We start from the raw sequence: 24865 nt of genomic DNA on the forward strand, positions 1-24865 counted from the left end.
GGCACTTTCATCTACAGACCACAGGACCACAACCCAACTTCACTGATACTATCACAGTCTGCAATGCGCCCTCGATGCAAGCAATTAATCCTGCTCAGAGACCTGAACTTCTACCTCGAAGACTATGCCGTCCGCAACTCAAGAGCACTCACTGAAGACCTTTAAAGCCTGGACCGCGCCCAACAAGTAAAGGGACCTACTCACATTACCAGACTCCTCTAGGACCCTATTTTCACAAACTTCAGCAACATCCAAGTTAACGGGCCCACCCCTGTTCCCTAGACATACCATGCACTCATCAAGTTCAGCATCCTAGTCCCAGTCCAAAGCACATGCAGCACCTCCAGACTAGCCTACTGAAACTCGAATAGCATCACTGACAAGGACTGGAACACTTGTCTCAACAACCACTGCTCTGAGCTCAGCAACAGCCTCCACAAAGCGATCAAGACCATCAATAATTGGATCACCTCTGGCACTGACTCCCTGCCCCTGAAACACAGCCATGCAACAAGAGCTAGACCCCAGGCCAGTAGGTACACTGAGGAACTCAGACTGATGAGACACCACTGCAAAAAACTGGAGCACAAATGAGGAATGAGTCTGAACAAAGCATATAGGAGCACATTCAAATCTGGCCAAAGATGCTACCACTAAATGACCCAGTCTAACAAATGCACCACACTGGCTGACTGCATCGATGCTAGCACCAACATAAGCAAATAAATATTTGCCATTGTGGCACCATACACCTTTGATGCCCTAAACCTCACCTGCAGAGTTCCATAATGATCCTCCCTGAACCAGACCCTCTTCAGCACATACACATTCTCATTAGCCAGCACCATCCGCTATCATTCTATAAACCGCCTCTCCTAGGCCAATGACACAACTCATTCGCTCCCTAATAGACAAGTCGCCCATTACAGGGATCAAGTTAAAAGCCTGAATGACTAAAACCAGACACTTGATGAAGACTGGCTGTATTAAGCTGAGCACAGACAGGACCAAAATCATGATATTTGGGAAGAGTATATACTGCTGGACTCCACCTGGTGGGCAAAAGAGCTAGGACAAACACCCACCCCTACCAAAAACCTTCGAATCATAGTACCATAACCGACTCTGGCTTCCATACCCTGAAGATGCTGAGGAAGATGTTTAAGTCGCTCCCAATCAGCATCCAGAAAACTGTCTCACACACACTGGTCACAAGTAATCTGGACTACAGGAACACCCTCAATGCCGGGATCGACAAAAAACTCACCAGAAGGCTGCAGACCACTCAGAACTCAGCAGCCAGAATCATTCTCAGCCTCTCATGCCATGTTCACATCACTTCACAACTGGAGGAACTCCACAGATGAGGACAATTCAAACTCCTCCCCCACTTTTAGGGAACTTTAATAACACTGGCCCAGTATACCTCAACAATAGCTTTCACAAACCTTGCAGACACCTCTGCTCATCCAGACTCCTACTAAAATCCAATGTATGCAGAAAATAAGATTTGGCAGTCAATCCTTCTTCTACATCTCTCCTAATGGGCAGCAACCATCCACTACAAATTAGATGCTTCTCCTCACTTCTGAATCTCTGCAAGAAGCTGAGAACCTAGCTATTTAAGTAGTCCACCTTTGCCCTAAGTGTGCCTAGATTCAAAGCTGCTCAGCACCAGTATACCCTCCTGGGGGATAGTGCGACCTACAAATCTGCTTAAAAGAAAATGCAGTGAAATTGAATCCATGGATGAGGCAAGGAAATTTTGACTGTGAGTTCTGGTTTGAGGGGATTTAACGCGCCCTCATAACTGTTAAATGCTTCCTAATAACAGTCAAATTATAGTCTTTGATTACTCAGTCAATAATTTTGGTGACATTCAAATAATTTCATTATGGTCCAGTTCTCCAGTAAAGTAGAGGTTTGACTTCCTTTATCAATTCTCCAAATGCACCTTAGTAGCTCTCAGGATTACAATCTGCTTTTCATATTTCCGAATAGAGATCTGTTGCTGGTTCTGCATGGCCTCGGTACCAGAAATCCACAGCACAGCTACCTCCAAATGCTGAAAAAACTTCTCAAATTTCTCCTCAGTTTTTCCAATTGGACTTTAATGCTCAAAGATGACTGCATATGTTTAATTTCCTGAGGTTCTTGTTGAATGATATTTTCGATCTAAAAAGTCTCCTCCTGATTAGGTCTAGTATCATTTTGACTTAACAAGATTTGTACCATTCTGCCCCCACACAAAAGAATGGTTAATTACTTGCCCCTCTGAATTCTTATTTGCTTCTGGGCAGGTTGCCTCCTTAGATTTCCTCATCAGTTCCCTTACGCAAATGGGGTCAACAGTTTGGGTCTGTCCAGGGGATCATACCTGAATTTTAGAGCTTGAAATTGAGTAAAATAGGGAGCAGTCCTTCAGCATTAGCATATTCTCTTTCAGAACCCTCTTTAGGTTTTTGAGGCAAGAGACTCTGAAGATTCATTGGAATGTTTGAGTGCTTCTATTGCCTGATAACAATTATCCAAAATAAAGTGAGGTCCCAACTGATTTACTATGGGAGGAACACTCACTTGCATCTTTTTTTCAGCAATGACCATGGACATTTGTTGTGGAGATCTTGACAACTTGCTCGAGGCAATCAATATCAAGGAGCTAACCTGTTTTTAACCCCCTCAGCTTGCACATTAGGCAACTACAAAGCTCTATTACTGTGCAGAAAAGTTTTTTGTTCAGACCAAGCCCAACCTTTTTCATCTTGTGGAAAGAAATTCTGCATCCTAATGGCTTTATGGGGCTGTACAAATTAATCCCAGCTCTGGAATTAATTAAGTTTGCACCCAATCTTTCTATTCTTCAGTTTTAAAGAACTTTTTAGAGTGTTTAACAACAAAGTCTAACAGCCAGGCCTTAAGGTAAAGAACTCTCTTCGCCGTGCACAAGCACCTCTCCACCCAGCTCCCTTATTCAGCAGCACTGAGTTATCCCTCACTCAATCTCCATCCTGAGCCCTTGCACCACACACACAACAGCTCTGATGCCTCATATCTCCTTCATAAGAGTAGTGATAAGGAACCAACATTGGTGACTGAGCCCTCATGACTGCACATCTATCCAAAACCATTGACTGTAATGAACAACACAATGTTGAATATATACACATTCAGTGGTGCTAACGTACATTGCACAAAGCCACCTTAGATACTAATCGGCCGCACTTCACAGACTAAAGTGTGGTTTCTACGTCCAAAGCGAGAAAAAGCCCTCAAGCACACACAGTCCAGTTTCCACAGGTATATCTCTTCTTGGTAAAATTCTGTTGAAATGATCAGATCCAGTCCACAAGATTCTGATTCTTCCTCATCATTTTTTACTTCTAAGGAGTTACCTGCACACTGTTGCCTCTTTCGTTTCTGCATCACTCGCTCACTCCTTGTTGCCCCTTCAGCCTCTCCTCCTTCAACGAACCAGAAGAGATGCTGAGGAAAACGTTGTCTACTGATTGCTAACTTGCGCTGAGGGGCGTACGGCCGGCCAACAGAAAAGCTTCCCAGAGGACGCACAGTTGATGCATCATCCTCTTTGCTCCAACTGCCAATCCCAAGGGGGAGTCCACTGTAACTGTGTTTGGCCACCCTGAGGAATTACTGTGCACTTTCTAAATAGAAATGCCGAGATTATAACTGTGGCTCTGGAAGCAGTAGATTTTTTCGCCTCAACCCTTTGTATTTCTTAGTTTAATTGAATTGTAATTCTTATTCGTTTCGACTTCTGAGCCAACAACTAGGAACAGGCCCTGGCAATCGACTCTCAATGGCTGCGGGAAGGGGAGGGGGGGGGGTGGTAGAAACACTGCAGCGGCTTTTGTTACAGTGGGCCAATATTGCAGCCCTTGGCAACAAAAACGCCCCCCCCCCCTGGTGGTCCAAAACCTGCCCCCACCCTATCGGCCCACCAGGGAAACACCCTGTGCCCGCTACGGTCAATCTGGCCCTGAGTATGAACACCTTATTAACGTACTTTAAGGTACCTAAAATATACTATTTATATATCTTATAACTTCTAGCTAACCGGTGGTTGTAAACTGTTCATTGGGTTTCAAATCTCAGCATAAGCAATGTAATGCGAAATTATAGCACCCCATGCAGAGTATAATAAGGGCCCCCTGAGTCTACCATATCTCACAGATATTCATTGACTTTGGGCTAAGTGGATGGGCCTCCTGAAGGGTTGGGGTCCCCCTGAGGGGTTCAGGGACCTTAACGTTTTGCCCCTTCCACCCCGAAATTATGCCCCTACTCAGTGTAGTTTAAAAATCTGGGCACATTGGGTTGCATGGAATGCATAGTGAGATTTCCTATGATGCTTATGGGCAGGATTATTCTGCACTTAACAATGCAAAAGCATGTAACGTTGACTTATGTATGATAATGTATACTCTCATTGTAGAGTTTGTTTCACCTTCACTAATGAGCCATACATCATTCTGCTTCCTATGATCAGTATTAAGTGACTTTGTAGAAATGTTTAGTTGTTTTGTGCATTAATGAATTCAACGTTTTGACAAATGTCTTAGATACACCACCATAAGTCCTCACTTCTAGGCTTATACCAACAGAGAATGCTAATTTTTATCTTTATTGTAGGATATGAATGAGGTCTCCAGCTTCATAAAAGGCTCCAAAACGGGATGTGCCATAAACAAATTGAATTACCCACCGTTCACACCACGTAAGTTAATAGTTCGGATGGACAGGGCATTGTTTTACATGTTTTACGCTTTCATGGTAAGGAAAGAAAAATACTACAGTGACTGCTTAGCCAACGAATAATGCATATATATATATGTATATATATATATATATATATATATATATATATATATATATATATATATATATATATATATATATATATATATATATATATATATATATATATATATATATATATATGAGATGTATTCAGGAGGCATTTCCTGGTCAGGGACACCTCCTCGATGTCACTTTCAGAAGAAGTACTAAAACGCCCACTCCAAATTCAATGCATACGATCTGTTCATTGTGCTGTTAGAAAGAAATGTTTTCTGGTCCGAATATGAAAGCATTGGGCCTTTGCTCATGTGTAAAGAGGTACAGGATATCATGGCTTATTTCCAGCAAGATTCATATTTTAATAATTCAGACCACCAATTAGTAAGCAGTCATGCAGTTTTGGAATTTTGTCTTCGATACTCTTTGATCACCAAATGACAGTCCAGCTTACCATCTTCTTTCGAGTGTCTCAATATCCATCTAGATGCCTTTCCAGGCTCCTTCCTATCAATTGAACTCACTGCCCCCAAAGAATACCCCACACTTAATTACACAATTCGTTGGCATTTCGTTGTTACATATTTGTGTGAAAGTTATGGTATAACCCTGAAATTTAAGGATAAACTATGGGCAGTATTATTAAAAAATGTCATGGTGTGGAACAAGTGTGTGCGTCAATGCAACCATTGTCCGGAACCATGACTCAACATTGTCTCCTATGCTGACGACACACACATGATCCTCTATCTCACCAACAAACCCAACGTCACCAGGCACAACTTCCAAGAAATTATGAAAGTCAACTGAATGAAGGATAGCTCCCTTAAGCTCAACTCAAACAAGACAGGAGTCCTCATCCTGGGATCAACCCTTGCGCAAGGAACAATACTTAGTGGCCCTCTGAGCTAGGAACTACACCCACCTCCACGAACCACGCACAAAACATTGGCATCATACTAGATGCATCGCCCACTATGGACCACCAGATCAACTGCATAACCTCAGCCTGTTTCAATACCCTCCATATGCTGCGAAAGACCCTCAGATGGATCCCCACCCAATCCAGAAAGACCATCACTCACGCGCTCATAAGCTGCAGACTCGACTACAGCAACTCACTATAAGCCAGCGTTACCCAGAATCACCTCCTCATCCTCCAGAATGTCTAGAACACTGCAGCCTGACTGGTCCTTGACCTTCCTCTTGACGGCACAGTCACATCACTCAACACCTATGAGAACTCCACTGGCTGGCGCCAGACAGTAGAATAACCTTCAGACCCCTCATCCACGCTTACAAGGCCCTACACAATGCTGAACCAGCATACATGACCAGCCGCCTCACCTTCCTCGCCACCGTCCCACTGATCCACAAGACCAGAACTAGACGAAAGTCCTTCATGTTCCTCGCTGCCAAGTCCTTGACTACCCTACCCCTCCACCTCAGATTATCTCCCATGCTACCACAGTTCACGAAGGTCCTCAATACCTGGCTCTTCGAATGACCCCAGCACTGAGACGGATCTGCTCCCCACCGACCCCCAGTGTCTTGAGACCCTCATGGGTTAGGAGTTGCACTTCACCAACCCTTAATTGATTGATTGATTGATACTTTGTGCACCCAGAACACATTTATATTAGAGAAAAGGCTGCAGATGTTTGTGCAGTGCCATTTGTAATATGAATTGTGCAAGCACTAAATGTGCATCAGCATGCTCCACAAGATGCATGTCCTTGTTGCATGGGGCCATACCTCATGCAAATCAGACAAATATTTGCCTTTTGGCTCATGCCATAGTACAGATGTAGACACAGAGGAATATATGTTATCAGGATGTGCAATTACTGTGCACCACATAGTGGTGGGACACAGCTGCGCCTGAGGGTGCTCCTGGAGAGGGGAGCACTGAGTTTACTGAGGCTCCTTAGGCAACCCTCTTCAAGTGGCTGATGTCACTCACTGCACTAATTTTCAAGCTGTTCTCTGACACCTATAAAACACAGGCTGAGTTGCACCTGCAGTGAAAGGTTGCCCAATAGATTCAAAGAGGAACTAGACCTTTCACTATTGTTGTGTTCTCGCTGCAGGTGTGGGTTAATCCCAGACGAAGAAGGGCGCAATGTTGTGGACAGCACCTGACACACCCGATTAAAGGTGTGCATTGCACAGACAAATAAAGTACGCCTTAAGTCTAACATGGCACCAGGAGCCACTACATGCTTTATTCTGGACTTCAGGAGAAATCCAGGAATTAAACAAGATAATTCCCTCATACTCAGACAAATCTTTGTAAACCAGTCACAATGTGTTCGAAAGTACAGCAAGGAGTATGGAATAAAGAACAACTAAAAATCACAATCTAGTAAATAGTTCAGATGTTAATGTACTATGCTTAGTTATATTATGGGGTTTCCACGGTTGATGTATTGTTGGCACTTCAGTCCAAAATAGCTTATTTTTTCAAACCTACATTTAACATGCTATAACCTAACTTTGTAATAACGTAACAAGGATTTATACTAAATTGTCAATCAAGGATATAACCATCAAGGAAGAGTTAGGCTTAGTGGTCAAATCTTTAGATAAGGTAAGGTGATCAGGACACAGCCTTGCTTCAATTGTACTGTTCCACAGCCATCTACTGACATTAATTAGGAGGGTTTCTTTATTTGTGTGAGGTGTAATTGCTGTGGCAATAGTTAGTTTTATGGTGAGCACAGAGCTGATATCTTTTGCAACTGATGGTAAGCAGGTGATCAAATTGTGAGTAACCAGTCACTTGCTCTCTGAAGGGACAACTATAACATTTTAATAGACTTTTTATTGTATAATTTATGTTATTGCAAATCTAGCCCTGAGTGCTGCCCTTTGCTCTAATGTATAGACCGAGTGTATCCAGAATTTGTCTAAATGAAAAGATGACATGATGGTTATCGTTGAGTGCAGCTAAATTCAGGCAAATCAGAAATTCTCCTCCTAAGGCGAGACACTCGACGATGGGGTGACCATTAGTCGCCCTCCACTTTAGGGTCCCCCTACCCAGCCCAAAGGAGTGGTAAAAACGTTGGCGTCTGGATTGACACTCTCTCACTCTTGAAGCACAGGCAAAATCTGTGGTTTGCGTATGTTTTGGACTTCTACAGGGACTAAAACCCATCCTGAGTTTCTTTTACCCCAGGCCTGCCAGGTTGTTAAACAGTCCCATGTCAAAAGAGTGCAAGCCGGAGGGTACTCTTTCTGTTCCTAAGCCCCTGTCCTCTGGAACGCACTACCATTGTCCATCAGAAGTATTCAGACTCACTGAACTTTAAGCAAGGCTCTGAAGACCTGGGTATTCTCTACCTAATTTCTCTTGCCTTCTTTCTGCTGACCTTTCCAAAGCTAGCGCTGGGGCGCCCTGTTGCTGGGGCAGCCAATGCGCTTTACAAATATTTTTAACACAACATAATATTTTGTTCAACACAAATTTGTTTGAAGGCAAAAAGCCAAAATCATTCAATTGTGTAATAAGGGTACTTTTAGAGCACACTATTGCTGGGGCTTCTTGGTGCTAATTAAACTCATATGTCACTATAGGACAATTTCTGTAAAATGCAGTATTAACAAATAGTCTTTTAAATTAATTTTTTTAACCAAGGAAGACTCACATTCCAGCTCAGTTAGCAGTGAAATCGGTTCTTGCTCTATTGCATATACAAATTCTCTCTTACCATATAAAGGTGAGCAAAGTGATGGATGTTAATCATATCGGTCAAAGAAAAGGTAGCACCACTAGGAATGACCTGTGAATCAAATTCCCGGGGCTAATAAAAGCCAATAAAGATACATCAAAACAGCAGTAATAAGGTTGTCCTAACATTGGCGTGGGCAGCCCCATTTTGAATCATATAGAGCCTTATTGTATTGTATTGTATATTTGTGTAGCGCTTTACTGTCACCCCAAGGGCATCCTGGCACTTGAGATCACTGTCAGCAACAGAAACAACATCTTAAACTGCCCTAGGGAACATGTGGGTCTTCATCACTTTTTTAAATGGTAGGAAGTCCCTTTGACCTCGTAAAAGGAGTGGCAGAGAATTCCAGAGTTTAGCCGCTGCGACACTAAACGAGCGTCCACCCATCCTCACTCTCTGGAATCTCGGTACCACCACCAGCCACGCAGAAGAAGAGCGCAGACATCGCTCGGACGAATACCATGAGAACATATTCTGCAGTGGGACCGGGCCCTGTCCGTGCAAAGCCCTGAACACCAGGCAGGCAGCTTTGTACTGAACACGTAAGGGGACCGGCAGCCAATGTAAGTCCCGAAGAGCAGCGGTGGAGGAACTAAAGTTAGGGCCAGAGAGGGCCAGCTTGGCCGCCATGTTCTGCACCCGTTGCAGCTTGCATAGCAACATTTTGGGTGCTTCCAGAAGTAGAGCGTTGCAATAGTCTAAACGACTTAAGATGGTCCCACGCACTACTTCTAGTCTAAACTGTTCAGGTAAAAGGGGCAAAACTTTACGGAGCATGCGCAACAGCATCATGCATGTAGCCGTGGTCTTATTAACGTGTATATCCAGCTGCAAGTTACGCCCAAAAGTAACCCCTAAATTACGTGCAGACTCGGCGGCTGACACTGTCTCAGGAAAGGTCGAGGGCCAAAAGTTGTCGGGGAGTGAGCGCGGTATTTTATCAGAAGAACAGTAAAGCACCTCCGTTTTTTTGCTGTTGAACTGAAGGGAGTTAGTTTGGAGCCAGTCAGCTGTAGCTGACATACAGCGGTGGAATGTTTCCAATGTTTCTTATGAATTACTTATTCTGCTAAATCAGATAGCAAGAATCAGCACAATACGACCTAGATTGGATGAAAGTGGTAACTAATTGGTTACTTAACTCTGCAGGAATAAAGGAAAGCTTTTTCATCAGAAGTTTCATTTGTCAAAAGCATGAACTGGTACCCTTAATAATTTGAGGTACTAAATTTAAGTTGGCATCTAGAATGGCACCTAGGTTTTATACTTTTTTAACAGGAGAAAGGACTGGACTCAGAGATTGTTGCCATTTCGCTTCACAAATCCTGGTTATCATTAAGTCTAGAAAGAAAGAAACTTGCATAAGTTGGAAGCCATCTAATATTGAATGAAACAAAATATGTGGGGCAGAAATTGAAGTACTCAAATTGCAGCGGAATTTAAACAATATTTGAATATTATCAGCATACATATGAAAATAGATGTCCATGTCATTTAGCACAGAAAACAAGGGGGCAATGTGAAAGATAAAAAGCAGGGACCCACTCAAGGTAATGAAATTTGTTGCACAGGTGGCTGACTGAACAAGACCTGTGCCTCCATGGCTGTAAGAACAAGTAAAAAGGTTGAATTTCATAATATTGTTGCCTAAATATCTACTGACAAAATATAATTTTCCTGGACATTATTTCCAAAAACATTGTTCCTTTGGGTGTATGTATCTTCAACTCCAATTGAGCAATATTTTTTAAAAACATAATATCTTGGACACAATATTTTTGTTATACTTTTGCCAGACCCACACGGGAAAGAGAGTTTACAATGCTGTTTCCACAACGTAATGGCTTTACAACCTGGTTGTAACAATGACCGGGTTGTTACCACGTATTCCATTACATCGCAAGTCGTATCAACATCTTGCTGTAGGGGGCATGCAACAGCAGAGAATGTGTTGGATTTTAAATCCAACACCTTCCCTGCTGTTGCGCAAACTGGAGTAGGAATAGTAATTAATACTATTCCTAGGTCCAGCACGTCCCCTACAGCAAGTCATTGAAACGTCTTGTAATGTAATGGCACGCTTGGTAACATCGTGGTCATTGTAACGACCGAGTTGTAAAAGCCATGCGTTGAGAATGTATGAAATGTAACATCATAAATTCGACCCACACTGACTCCCAAAGTGTAAATCATCCATTAAGTGTGGTTGGGGCTCAAAGAAGCAGACGTCTCATTTGGAAGTAAAAATCTTCCTCCTGTAGAGTTTCCCTCCTCTTGAAACTACAAAAAAGATCTCCACTTTCTAATGCAACAATCAGCCGCGGCCGGCAGTGGGAGTACCTGCAGGGCGGTGACGTAGGGAGGGGGAGGGGCATGGTGGGGGTAGTAATGTATGGATTAGGGAGCTTCCCAGGTACGTAAACATTTAAATGATTAAAACGAATTTCGTTGAGTGCACTGTATCCCCAAATGCGATGCAGTGCGTGCAACAAAATTTGTTTTATTTAATCAAATGTTTACTTACCTGTAAAACTCTGTAATCCATACATTTGTCCCAAATTTACATTCATATTTGTAGCTACTATTTTGAAACATTTAAACATTCTTGGGAATATTGTTTTTGTTGAACCTAAATGTTTGAGTTATAGGCTGGCAAGTGCCACAGAGACAATGTGAGATAGTGGGACAATGAATGAAAGTATAGATAGCATACATTTGATAAAGGGGTGCCAAGCTGTGGACATTTTCTTCTTAAAAGCTTTGACTACTCCCAAAAACTATAAAAATGGCTGTGGAGGTCTCAATGGGATGATTTTCGTAGGAAAAGTGGGACATTTACGTTTAGTGTTTTGTTTAATAAAATGCTTGTTCTTATTTTAGATTACATTTTTTTACACCTGCTGCATCTCTAAATGGAACATTCAAAAAGAAAGTATCACTCTATCTTATTTTTAATGCTATGTCTTTGATTATTAAACAATCAGGCGAAGTGTCCCAATGTCCGTTTAACATTTAGTGTCGCATAAGTATTGTAGCCACGAATGAATAAATATGGATTTTTTATAAGTGCCTCCACACTATGCTGCAGAAAGTATATTTTGTAGGTACATTATCCTTATGAAAACGAATGTCCTATATTTAATTTCGAAAGGAAAAGCTGTTAGTATTATTTTCTGACTAAATGGGTTACAAAGTCGCTTGGTCAAATATTTGAAAATTTCTACATAATGATTATACCCTCAGTTTTCATAATACCAACAATAGAGCAAAAAATATGGACATGATTTAAAAAATCAGATCTTGTACAAATCACGAATCTGCTTCCAGATATCCACTGCTTTGTTTGGAATAAATTTTTTCAACTTAATAGATGTTTACAAAATATCGCAGCTGTTCTCTTAAAATCCCACAGTAATATGTGTGTGAATAGTTAAGCTAAAAGTAAGTGGTATATTCTGTATCTATGTTTTCTCTGAGGACTAGCTTAAACAATTTAGCCCTTATGATTGTCGTTGCAATAACTGACATTGAACACAACTTGTTGTGCCTAAACCAATCATTCCGACAAGTGCAGTAACTTTGCACCCAAGATTTCATGTGCACTTTTTGTCAAGTATTTCTGTATTCTGAAATTGTCACTGGGAAATCGGGTCAGATGAATTAAAATGTGTAAAATTCAGGTGCGGTAACGCCTATTCCATGTTATCTTTAAATCAGATCTGGAAACATCAGAATATTGCTAAAAAAATGATGCCAGAGAAAAACAATTACTACATGCTTTGTGATTAGACTCGGAAGATGGAAATGAATTTAAGGATTCATGCCAGTACAGTACATTTCCTCCAATGTCGAGGCAACAACAGTTATTCGGTCCCAGAATTAGAGAAATTATGCAAGAATCCCCAGTAAATGAATATTCAGGCAGGATGGTATTGTCCCACCTCCCCCCCCCCCCCCAAAGAAAATGTTCTACCCTGGGTGTAATGAGCCCCAAAGTGTGGGAATGGCTTTACCATTGGTTGATTTTACTGCATGGTCCTTCCAACTTGACCATTGGATCGGGTATATTTAGTCCATCTTGGCTTTTGATGGAAGTGATTTGATCTTCTGCTTTCTTTCAATATTCCTCTACAGACATATTGGACCGAGTCATGTATTCTAAAACCATCTGCATGGATGCCAAACAAGCCTGGGGAGACCATTATGATGTTCACAGTTTATATGGACATGCAATGATTCTGTCTACTGAAGAGTAAGAACAGCTTCATTCTTTTTGTTTTTGTGGCACAAAATCTTGTCTGAGTAGTGTGAGTGGAATGTGCAATACAAACATGGAGTAATCTGTTCTATCATTGTGGTCTCTATTTGAAGGTGGGGCTGTTTGATATGTGTGCTTGATTGCCCTCCACAAAGGATTGTTGTAAATATAGTTGTACAGGATTTGGTTCAGTGATAAAAAAACAATTTATATCACCCCTTTCAGAAACGAACCCAAAGCAAATTATGAATTAATTTTGTTTTTTAATGGGCATATGGTGATGTTAGAAACGTTGTCTATAATTGGCAGAGGTTTGCACCGTGTCCAAGTAGGGACCACCACTATAGTCAGGGTACGTCAGATACACACCCTAAATTATAAACCTGTGCTCACCCTCTGGTAGCTTGGCACAGCCAGTCAGGCTTAACTTAAGAGCCAAAGTGTAAAGTATTTCTTCAACACTTAAATAACAGAAACCCAATAAAAACACCAAAAAAAAAGATTCCACACAAGTTTAGAAAAGTATTTGCAATGCAATAGGTCTCGCATTCACACAATTTTGAGCTATTGGCATTGTAAATGACAATGCCTTCTATCTATGTTTTGGGTTTTAAAACATAAATACCAGGCGTTGTTATTTCCAATACTAATAGCTTAAAATCGTCTGGTTTGATAACTGCATTGAGGCCGGTGGACACCTGTACCTAGCACTGGAACACATCTAATGAGGTCTCTGCACGCCGCACTGATTAGAGGCATGATCCTCGTACTACTTACAGCTGCATTAGCCTCCCCATAACTTTAGACCAAAGTAATTTCTCATCAAATTCATAAAAGATGTTCTTCCCCCATCCAACCAGCTCCTCTAACTTACTTTCCGGTCACTGGCTCTTTCCTGGTTCTGGACGGGTCCGTTCGCTGCACATCCTAATGTTTCTGATTAGCTAGCTTTCCCGAGCATGAATATAGTGTTTCTGATCACCATATACTGGATTATGGAAGCCTGGCCCTTACGTGATTTGCTAACAGACTGGCCTCAGAAAGCACAACATGGTGATGGAGACTTGTGGAGTGACATGTGGGTGTCCTCAAGAGTGACTGCCTTCTGGGACAGGCCGGGAAATGCATGTAAATCACCAAAGAAGAAAGCATCTAGTTACCATTAGAGGAAGTTCCCATTTGGTGTCCCTCTGCTGGTGGCCTCAAGAATTAGGCACTTTGCCAACTCCAGTTATGAAAGTAAAAATTGTAGGGATTCTTTTTGACAATAAGTTGTCATTTGAAGGCCAAATCACTTCTTTGACACAGTCATCCTTTTACACTTTGAAGATCAGCAGAGCAGCGCTTCCTTTCCTCCCACGTTGATCTTCAAGAAACAGGGGCCCCTGCTCTTGTTTTATCCAAATTGGATTCCTGTAATGCCCTCTTTTAGAATTTGCAGAAGAAACTTCTCAACAAACGGCAACTCTTGCAGACCGCAGCAGCTGGCTGTCTGCTAGGGATTCCGAGGCACCAACCAGCCTCACAGGCTTCAGTTAAACTACACTGGGTGCCAATAAGGAAGTGCTTCAAGTTAAGAGCGCTCTGTACATTGCCTTTAAAGCGCAGCATGATTCTGGCCCAGACTACCTAAAACGCAAGTTCACCGGGTGCAAACCCTCCAGGATCTCTGCACTCCTCTGCAGCCAAGAAGCTCACATGCCAATGATCACATGGTCTGCCTGCGGGGGCAGAAGCTTCATAACCCGCACCGCCTGATTCTGGAAGACCCTCTCTCCTGTCTGAAGGACACCTCCAGCCTTCCTTTCTTCCTTCAGAAAAGGATTTAAACGTGGCTATTCTGCCAAGAACCCTAGGATCTTCCCTGGTTAAACCTTTATACAGCAGCAGCGCCAAGACGCCTCTGGGCATGCCGATTTACAAAAAGGGGGTGGTGATGAACAGAGTGTCTGAGTTAAACAGCCCACTCTTACCCAGTCCAAAGATCAGGGCTTGATCCATCACCGTTATTTATCTCACTGCCCCATCCCAGCTCAGAACCTGGCTATATGCAAATCAGTCTGTCCCTGGCCCAGTGCATCATGGGAACAGGGCAGACTAAACTACCAAGCCAATTCTTCACCAGAAAGGAGACAAGCTACCGGCATGCCAGCGCTTTATCAAGATTAATAATATGACATAATAATAATAATGTAACCTGCACTAGTAACACCAACAGTATTAATATAGATGATGTCACATAATTAACGTAAAATTACGGTTCCAGAGTCCTGTCTGTCACTAGTATCCCAGGTCTGCGTACTCAGTTATTGACCTCTGAAGAGCAAATAGCCCGGGCTGTCCTGCAATGGATGCAGGCTGTGACCTCCAGGTTCCTCACAAACCTTCTGCAGCAGGCACCCGAACCATATGCATTTCAGGGCAGTTCATCCGACCTTACCGCTGAGATCTGTCGGTCAGAGGCCACATCATGGCAGGGTCAACTGGGCCTTTCATCCGCCCGAAGTTGATCAAATGAATACCAATGCTTCCACCAGGTAATAACTGTTTATAACATGTTCTGTGTAGCGCTACATAAATACCAGGTGATGCTTACCTGCAAAGGTGGAGCTGATGAAGACCCGGACCACCTTGGAGGACTCTGGGGGGAGTTCCACCGCCCTTCCCCAGAGGAGGGCCCGCCGCACCTCCTCACTGAGGCCTTGAAAGCGCATTATGCCTTCAGAATCTAGGCGCTACCGTAAAAAAAAAGAGATCCCCGGCCCATTGCCAACACTAACTCCTTTCCCATGAACAGCATTGTTGAATTCCGGGTGACGAAACGTGCATTTGCGCAGGTCTTGTTCTTCTTTTGAAGCTTCTTCTTTTGTTTGCACTAACAGCGTATGTCCTCTGGTCCTGTCAGAAGTGGGAGGAAAATGGAAGAAATGCTTGAGTTAACACCTATTTATTTGCTTGCGTGAAAATTAGAACAACATGACAGGTTAATATACTCCTCCTTTCTGCCTCGCCCCTAATACACCCCATCAGGCATCAGAGGCTGCAGCCTGAGCACCCCGCAGCAGGTGTCTAATCCTCTTCAGCTATCTCCTGAAGAGGGAGCCTGTTGGGTTACTGGGCCATGCCCGACCTGTCCTGCAAAGGCCCACTGACCTCACCCCTGCTCCCAAGATTTAATTCTACTTTCTCACTATAGGTCTCGCCGAGCGAGCAGCGCATGCGCTGCATGCTAGGCAAGAACTAAAAATAGAGAATATTTATCTGAGTGAAACAAGACTAAAATGACAAAAGTCAAAGTTGAGATATGAATTTTGAAAGATTAAATGTGAAAACAGTGCTTAGAAGTCCCCATCGGTCAAAAGGTTACTAGAGGTCATGAGGGACCGGTGCAAATTCAAAGTGAAGGCTGACCACAATGGAGGGCAGGCTGCCTACAGGACCCAGACAGGTCCCACTGAAGAAATACTTTGGATGGAGCTTTTTTAATGTCGAGAGCCTACTGTCATCATTGAGCAGCGCAAAGGGGGTCCAGCATTGTTGTTGAGCTCTGTTGAAGTAAATAAAATGCCTCGTCATTGAGTCACCTAGTCTGTGGATCCAATGTTGTCCATCGGGCTAAGCAGTGGAATTTCCCACGCAGTCTAGGCAATGCATTAGTGAGGCCAAGGACTGGAGGGTGCACCCCAGGCAAGGGTAGAACTGACAGATGCCATGGTCCAGCAGCACCAGCAGGACTGCAGGAAATCTTTTGTGTCTCTGAAACTTCAGTAAACAGGAGGCAAGCCAGCAATCCCTTGGATTCACCCTGGGTTCAAGTGAGATAGGTCCAGTCCTTGTCCTCAGCAGGACAGAGATCAGCAGGCAGCATTGCAGCTCAGCAAAGCAGAGAAGCAGTTCCTCAGAAAAGCCAGTCCCAGCAAAGTGGCAATCCTTACAGCATAGCAGTCTTTACTACAGCAGAATTCTTCCCAGGTCCAGTCGTTCACTCATCTGATATGGTCATAGCCCCAGTACCTAGTGCCTTTGATGCAGGTGATAACCTCAAAGGAAGTCTTTGAAGTACAAAAATCCCTTTCAACCCATCCCCATCTGCCAGGCTATCTGTGGGAGGTAATCAGCCCTTTGTGTGAGGACAGGACACAGCCTATTCAGATGAATTCATGAGCCAACTCTCCCGCTTCCTGCCCAGGAAGGCTATCAGAATACAGATGAATGCAGATGAGTCCTCTTTCACACCCAGCCCTTCCTATATTCGTGGCTGTCTAGAGGGAATACACAGACTGTAGCTGTCACCTAGCCCAGATTTGTAGGAGGCAGATAAATGTTAAAAGCAGAGAATTGTCCACTTTCTGAAACTATACAAAACAGTGATGAGTGCCATGCATTAGGTAATCTCAGCAACGGGTAATCACTCTAGGGTACATCCCAATCCATAATTATTCTGCTCAGCATGTGCCTCAATTTGGACCCAGCTATATGGAAATTAGTCTTGAACCTGCTCTAATAGGAGCAGTCCAGCTTGAACTGCCAAGCCAGATCCTCCCTGAACCAGAACACAAGCAACCCAGGACTGGTTTCATCCTAGTTATTGGTTCATCAGCCAGGTACAGCTTGGCTGCTGTGGCATAGTGTGCATGGGACCCACATATTGACATACCCATCCCAATCAGGGAAACACAATGAGCATACAAAACAGTGATGGGCAGAATTCTTGAGAACTCAGCCACTGGTAATCACTGTGTAACGCATTCCAATTCATCTGTATTCTGCACACTATGCCACTTCAGTTTGAAGCCAGCTTTATGTACATCAGTCTTGACCCTGCTCCAATAGGAACAGTCCAACCAGAACTGCCGAACCAGGTCCTCCCTAAACGGGAACATAAGCAACCCAGGACTGGTTTTGCCCTAGTTATGAGCTCATCAGCTGGGTACAACTTGGTTTCAATGACACAGTGTGTACTGTATCCATGTCTAGGCTTACCCATCTCACTTAGGGCGACACAATAAATATACAAAACAGTACTCAACCTATCCTGGCTGATGAGGGGTGATACCCCAAAACCAGTCCTAAAAAGCTTGTTTCTCTGGGGAGGGCCTGGCTTGGCAATTGGGCTGGACTATACCCATTGGGAGTGAGTTCAAGACTGATTTGCATATGGCTGGGTCCAAACTGGAATGTCATGGCGGGCAAGAAAACAATGGATTTAGGCCCAGTTCGCCATATAAAATCAAATCAATTCAGGTGTTTGTTTAGCGTGACTACTCAGCCGTAAGGGTCTCAAGGCGCTGAGGGTGTGGGGGGGGTCGCAGGTTCCAGTCCATCAAGAATGGGGGTCTGTCAAAGAGCCAGGTTTTGAGGATTCTTGAAAAGATGGGGAGCAATGTTATCTGTCTGAGGTGGAGCAGAAAGTCATTCCAGGCACTGGCCGCGCAGAAGGAAAAGTAGCAGCCTCCCGATCTAGTCTTTCTGGTGCAGGGGACCAAGGTGTAGGAGAGCTGGGCTGATCATAGGGTCCTTTGGAGTACGTGGAATTTGAGTCAGCTGTTCAGGTATGCTGCTCCGGGGTCATGGAGGGTCTTGTGAGCGTAGGTTAGCATCTTTAAGGTGACTCTAGCTTCGATGCGGAGCCAGTTGAGTGTTCGCAGGTGTTGGGAGATGTGGCAGTGGCTTGGCAGATTGAGGACCAGTCTTGCTTCGGTGTTTTGCATGTTCTGTAGCTTGCGAGTGAGGTTTTGTTTATTCCAGCATTGAGTGCGTTGCCGTAGTCGAGCCTGCTGGTGACCAGGGCGTGAGTGACGGTCTTTCTGTGTTCAAGGGGAACCATTTGACGGTCTAACGTAGGAGGCGGAGGGTGTGGAAGCAGGAGTACGAGACAGAGTTGATATAGTGGTCCATTTTGAGCTCTGAGTCCAGGATGATTCCCAGGTTGCGTGTGTGGTCCATGGGGGTGGGCTGTCTTCCGAGGGCATGGGGCCACCAGGTGTTGTTCCAGGCGTCCGGGTTTGGACCCATGATGAGTACGTCCGTTTTGTTTGTGTTTAGTTGTAGGCAGCTGTTTTTCATCCATTTGGCAACGGCTTCCATGCCTTCTCAAAAATTGTGTCTGGCGGTGTTGGGTTCGTTGGATAGGGAGAGGATGAGTTGGGTGTCGTCTGAGTATGACACAATGTTGAGTCCCTAGGTTCTGATGATGGGGCGTGCGGAGCCATGTAGACATTGAAGAGAGTAGGGCTGAGGGAGGACCCCTGGGGGACTCCGCAGGTGGTAGGTGAAGGGTTTGAGATGAAATGGGGGAGTCTGACCCGCTACGTTCTGCCGGAGAGGAAGGAGCGGATCCAGTTGAGGGCCTTGTCTTGGATCCCTGTGTAGTCGAGTCTGCGTATTAGGTTGCAGTGAGAGACTGTGTCGAACGCTGCTGAGAGGTCGAGGAGGATGAGGGCTGCTGTTGCTCCTTTGTCCAGTAAGGTACGTATGTTGTCTGTTGCGGCAAGGAGGGCGGTTTCCGTACTGTGGTTTTTTCTGAAGCCGGATTTGGAGGAGTCGAGGATATTGTGCTCTTCGATGAATGTGTCGAGTTGGCTGTTGATGGCTTTCTCTTTGACTTTCGCTGGGAACGGGAGCAGGGAGATGGGTCTGTAGTTTTTTTAGGTCGGTGGGGTTTCTTCTCGAGGGGGTTGATCTCAGTGTGTTTCCAGTCGTCAGGGAACGAGGCATTGCCAGGGAGCGGTTGATGGTGTGGCAGAGCATGGGTGAGATGGTGTATAGCCCCCATCAGATTCCTGATGACACCAAGAGTCAATTCATATGCATAAGCAGTCTGGTGGTTCCCTTAATTGACAATAGCGAACCAACCAGAACCTCCATAGTGGGCTCCATCTAGTCTATTGAATTTATTTCCCAACCCCTAAAATGTGTTTTATCAAGCCACACAAGGCCCCTTTGTGTGGCCCTGAGTGGCTTGATAAATCCAGAGTAATTCAACACAGTGCCTATCACAGCATTGCATTATTTTGCCCCAGAGAGGCATCCCATGAGTGGTGCTTGGGTGTTTCCACACAAAACCTATGGATTTTGACGCCTTCCTGATTTGCCATTTCTCTTAGACCTGAGAATATGCCAAAATGCTACGCCTTAACAGGGGGTGTCATCTTTCTATGTGTCCTGCATTCTGCAACACACATAGAAAGAGGAACATGCCTCAAGGGATAATTTTTGTGCAGGGAGGTGCCACTTCCTGCACAAAGACAATCATGCTTACAATGCAGGCACCCTCACACCATGGTGCAAGAGTGACTGCGTTGGTGCTAGGCATCACATTATACTCCAGCATTGGGAAAAGGCAGGAATGAGCAGCATGGTGATAACTACAGAACATTCTTGCCCTTTACATGTAATGCAGTGCAGTGCAGCAAGGTCACTTGCTACTCTGCGCTGCTTTACATTTTGATAAATATGTCCCTGAGTCCTCACCAGTCAGACTTCTCACATGCATGTGACTACCATTTTATTTGTTTATCATTAATGGGAACGCATTCAATAGCACATACCTCAGTGAATCTGTTGAAATCGTGACTGAAATTCATGCCATTCAGCACCCCAATATTACCACTTCAAAAGACTATGATCAGGTTCTCTGTCTAAAAAATGGCTATATGAGATATCTTGCCCTACTTGGGAGCTCAGTGCCTCCACCATTTCCTTATGCCTAAATTAATTACTATTCATATGATTACAATGTGGGGACACACACTCAATTTCATACTTAACCTCAAATGGAAGGAATTTGATGTATGGAGTAAATGGCTCAATTGATCAGTCCCAAATTATATTGGAAATATATACACATACCCGTAGCAAGTAATACTTGCCAAACATGTTCTGTCAAGAAATGTCTGTTTTTGGTGCTATATCACTGATGTCTTGAACTTTTTTTAGATTATAAAAAATTGACATATATGCTCAAATGGTATAATATATGTCAATTGAACTAGTAGCTCATGAGGTTTGTAGATTTCAGATCTAATAATTCATTAAAATTTAAAATTTCAACACAAATATATTAAAATACTATGCAAAAAACACACACAATTTCTAGAGTCTATATTTGAAGTTGTATTTGAAGTTGTCTTAACAATTGAATGCATGTTGTTACTATACAAACTAAATACAATGACATGGTTTCTCAATAAAGTGCACCAAAGAACTAACTATTTTAGTAAATGTTGTATTCTTTTTAATGGGCAATAACAGCTAACTAAGGGGTACTTGGTAACAATGTATCGCAGTACAAGTGTGGTACCTGGGTTATGGGGATTATTAAGTGTGCAGTGGAACATCGTTCTTGTTTAAGGCTAATGCTTATTTTGGCAGTTGTGTGTTCTAGATTGCAATCTGTGTCTGTTTAGTGTGGTGAGAGTATTATTTTGCATTGTATTTGCATTTATATAGCGCTTACTAGCCCTGACGAGGCGTCAAAGTGCTTTTTCGGCAATTAGCATGCTACTTCAGAATCCAAAAGGATTGGTGATGAATTAGTATAGTGAAAATATGGAATTAATTTGAGGGGTGGATATGTTAGTCTGTTATTTGGATTGAGATGGATAGTGGAGAGATAGAAGAGGGAAAGGCAGCTGCAGCCGGTAGTGGGAGTACCGGCCGGGCGGTGACGTGGGGAGGGGGAGGGGCAGGGTGGGGGTTAGTAATGTATGGATTACGGAGTTTAACAGGTAATGCGATGCAGTGCACGCAACGAAATTCGGTTTATTTATTTATATGTTTACTTACCTGTTAAACTCCGTTGGCTGGGGAAAGGTAGGTTAAAAGGAACGGTTGAGTGCGCTGTTGCTGCGAATGGATAGCTTTCACCGCAGGCCTCCGTTTCATGGAGCAAAGTTAGCTGCATTAATATCCGCCACAAAATGCTTGTCTTTATGTGAGGAAAATACCGATAATAAAAACAAGAGAAACAATTTCCCACAGCCTCCCTGTTGAAGGCATAATGACACGTATAGGAGCTTCAAAACAATTTAGAAAGGGACACCTTCTCACTCCAACAAATATTAAAATTCCATGCAGCAAAACTTCAAGAACATGATTTTACAAGGCAGGACATCAAACTGACAGTGCCTGGCAATTTAGGCTTTTTAAACCTAACGATTTATTTGCAAGGCCTTGAGCGGTCCAATAAACACAAGAAGCCGTTTGGAGCTCTTTGGATAATGGTTTTGGACAGGGCAGCGCGGACACTGAGCTGTTCGCCAATCCCCCCTCATGAACATGTCACGCCAAGCACTTCAATGCACTTTTGTTTTCGTTTTCAGAGCCATCAAAGCGGTTTTCCCTGGAAACAGGAGCCTCATATTTTCTCGGTCGACATTTGCTGGATCCGGGAAATACTCAGGGCACTGGCTGGGAGACAACGCTGCCAACTGGAATGACATCAAATGGGCCATAACCGGAATGCTGGAGTTCGGTCTATTTGGAATGCCTTATGTAAGGACATTTACTTAATCACCCTGCAAAAATAATGTTATGATATCAGATCCACTGTGGGGCAGAGAAACGCGATGCTGGTCTTTTTTTCCTTGCTCTATTTTGTTTACTGTTAATTTCTTTTTATTAAATCGAACAATCTATTTTGTTCACTCCGTGTGTATGCAATTTTCACTTAAAAATGTAAAAACATAAAATGTGAGCAGATTTTAGATCGCCTATTTAAAATATTTATATATCACTTTTTTTTAGGGAAAGTCAGTTTTCCTTGTTAGGATGTAAATAATGTTATAGAACGCTCTTCATTTCCTACCTCAGTTAATATTTATGATGAGAGCTGTTGTCACCATTCATGCTATATATTTGTGAAATAATAAATATGGTTACCACATGGGCGCTGATACACATGGACTAGTCAATCGTGAGATATTTATCTCAGCAGGTGAATAACTATACCCCCCAGGCTGCGGTATTTACACAGTGGGGTAAATACTTCTGATTCGAGTTTTTCTTTGGATATTACATGTGGATTCTGTATTTACAATAACAAATTCTGGAGGTTTGGCCTTCTGAAATTTGTCAGGGAAAATTGAGGGGGTGTGCTGTTTCTCACTAGTCACAGAATTGAGATCCCTGATTAAACAGGATTTTGCACAGAGATTAGAATATACCACCGCTTTCAGAACCATCGGACCCTTACTCATTGCTGCAGCCATGGGGAAGCTCAGGATTAGACTATGTATGTTCAAAATCCCATTTTTATTTTGTGTTTTCTCTATACATGAAGCTGCAATGGGTTTTTGTCCTTATTTATTTGACTGATACATGTATACTCGCGTTTGATTGTGCAAAAGATTTCAGCAGTATACGGTGAAAGAGCATTATCTGAAAACACTTGCATTGCAGTATAGAAATAATTTAGTGTAGATCCTCATTTATGTGGGTATTGTATTGTCTTTTTTCATCTCCCTCACCTCTCCATCTGTACACCTACTGACCTGTTACTCATGAATGACAGTAGAAAAAAATCATCCAAAAAAGACCTATTTTCCGTATTTTTCTGTTTTTAAAAATAAATGCAGACAGGAAAATAATTGTTTTTCTGTCTGTATTTATCTGTAAAAATCAGTAAAAACGAAAACTGGGAGCCCTGAGTATAATTACAGAGACTACATGCAATCCAAATGAGGAAACAGGAAATAATTTTATAATTTGTATTGTTTCGTTTTCAGCAAGCTGGCTAATATTGCACATATGTTCTCACTTCCTCTGATGGTAAGCTGTAGATCAAGTACACGCACTGTACAACAACTACATTGGAAAAGTATCTCTAGAAACTTTACTTTTGCAAGTTAGCGCTAGGCAGTGACAGCCAGTAGCGACTCCTGGAGAGAGTGCTGCCGGGCGGTGATGCAGGAGGGGGTAGGGGCAGGGTGGAGGGTAGTAAACGGCCGATTATGGCCTAACCGAGGTAAGTATGAAAATAAATAAATAAAACAAATTCCATTGTGCGCGCTGCATCGCATTTGGCAATGTAGCGTGACCAACAACATTTATTTTATTGACTTATTTGTATACTTACCTCCGTTAGGCCATAATCCGGAGTTTATTATATAATCCGTAGTTTAAATAACCCCCACCCTGCCCCTCCCCCGCCCTGCATCACCGCCCGGCATCACTCCCTCCAAGAGCCGCCAATGGTGACAGCTAAACTACAGAAAAGTATGGTTTAGACAATACAGACATCTATGAATTCATAACAATATTCCTAAATCACAGGTCAGATTTTCGCTGGAAAGAATACAGAAGATATGTACAAAGCAGACAGTTTCAGATATAGGATCATTGAAATTTATTTTTATAACTTTTACTGCTAATTGCAAACTGCTCATTCAGACAAAAAATAGAACGTCTACCACTGAAAGTGATAATTTAAGACTGGTCTCTGAACCACCTATAATGTGATTGGTGTCCTAAAAGTTGCAGGAGCTTGGGAAAGGTTATTAATAAAAACTTTGAGAGTGATAAATGGTTGGTACTTGAACCACTATTTTTGACTGCTAATGCAGCATATTTTGTTGACACCTCTAAAACAAACAACAGTATACACAACAAAGATACCACACATAACAAAATAATAACACACCAAAACCATAACGGGACACGCCACAAAACAATCAAACAAGAACAGAATCACAGTAAAAAAATTTATCAGTTAAGCATCATGAAACACAACAGCACATAACACCACACAATATCACTACCACAAGAAACTAGAACTTGAAGATATGCACGTTCTTCTCACACACTGCCACCTGCATAAATGGGCTTTTAAAATACAATAGTAAAATGTATTGGCAGAAACCAGTGTCTTACATACCGACAGGGACATGTAATAGCACCAGTCTAAAACTTTTGTGATGCAGCCCTCCATTCTTTCTTGTTGGGTTAAAATTGATAATTAGCCTCCCCTTCCCTTGAAAGAAAACCAGATTAATCTTGCTTTTCAAGAATAATATGTTTTTATTATATTCTAGACTATCATTTAAAATAGAAAGGG

At 42.9% G+C, this 24865-nt stretch overlaps 1 protein-coding gene across 1 annotated transcript in view; it reads left to right on the top strand.

Annotated features, from left to right (window-relative positions):
- Nucleotides 1-24865, top strand: part of LOC147683948 (maltase-glucoamylase-like) — a 588456-nt gene that overhangs the window by 127802 nt on the left and 435789 nt on the right. Inside the window, exons 14-16 of the mRNA XM_086944339.1 lie at nt 4651-4735; nt 12687-12804; nt 22134-22305. Coding sequence (XP_086800465.1) covers nt 4651-4735; nt 12687-12804; nt 22134-22305 — 375 coding nt within the window. The remainder of the gene's footprint in view (nt 1-4650; nt 4736-12686; nt 12805-22133; nt 22306-24865) is intronic.

The sequence above is a fragment of the Lissotriton vulgaris genome, chromosome 11 (genome assembly GCF_964263255.1).
Source record: "Lissotriton vulgaris chromosome 11, aLisVul1.2, whole genome shotgun sequence".
Lineage (NCBI taxonomy): Eukaryota > Metazoa > Chordata > Amphibia > Caudata > Salamandridae > Lissotriton > Lissotriton vulgaris.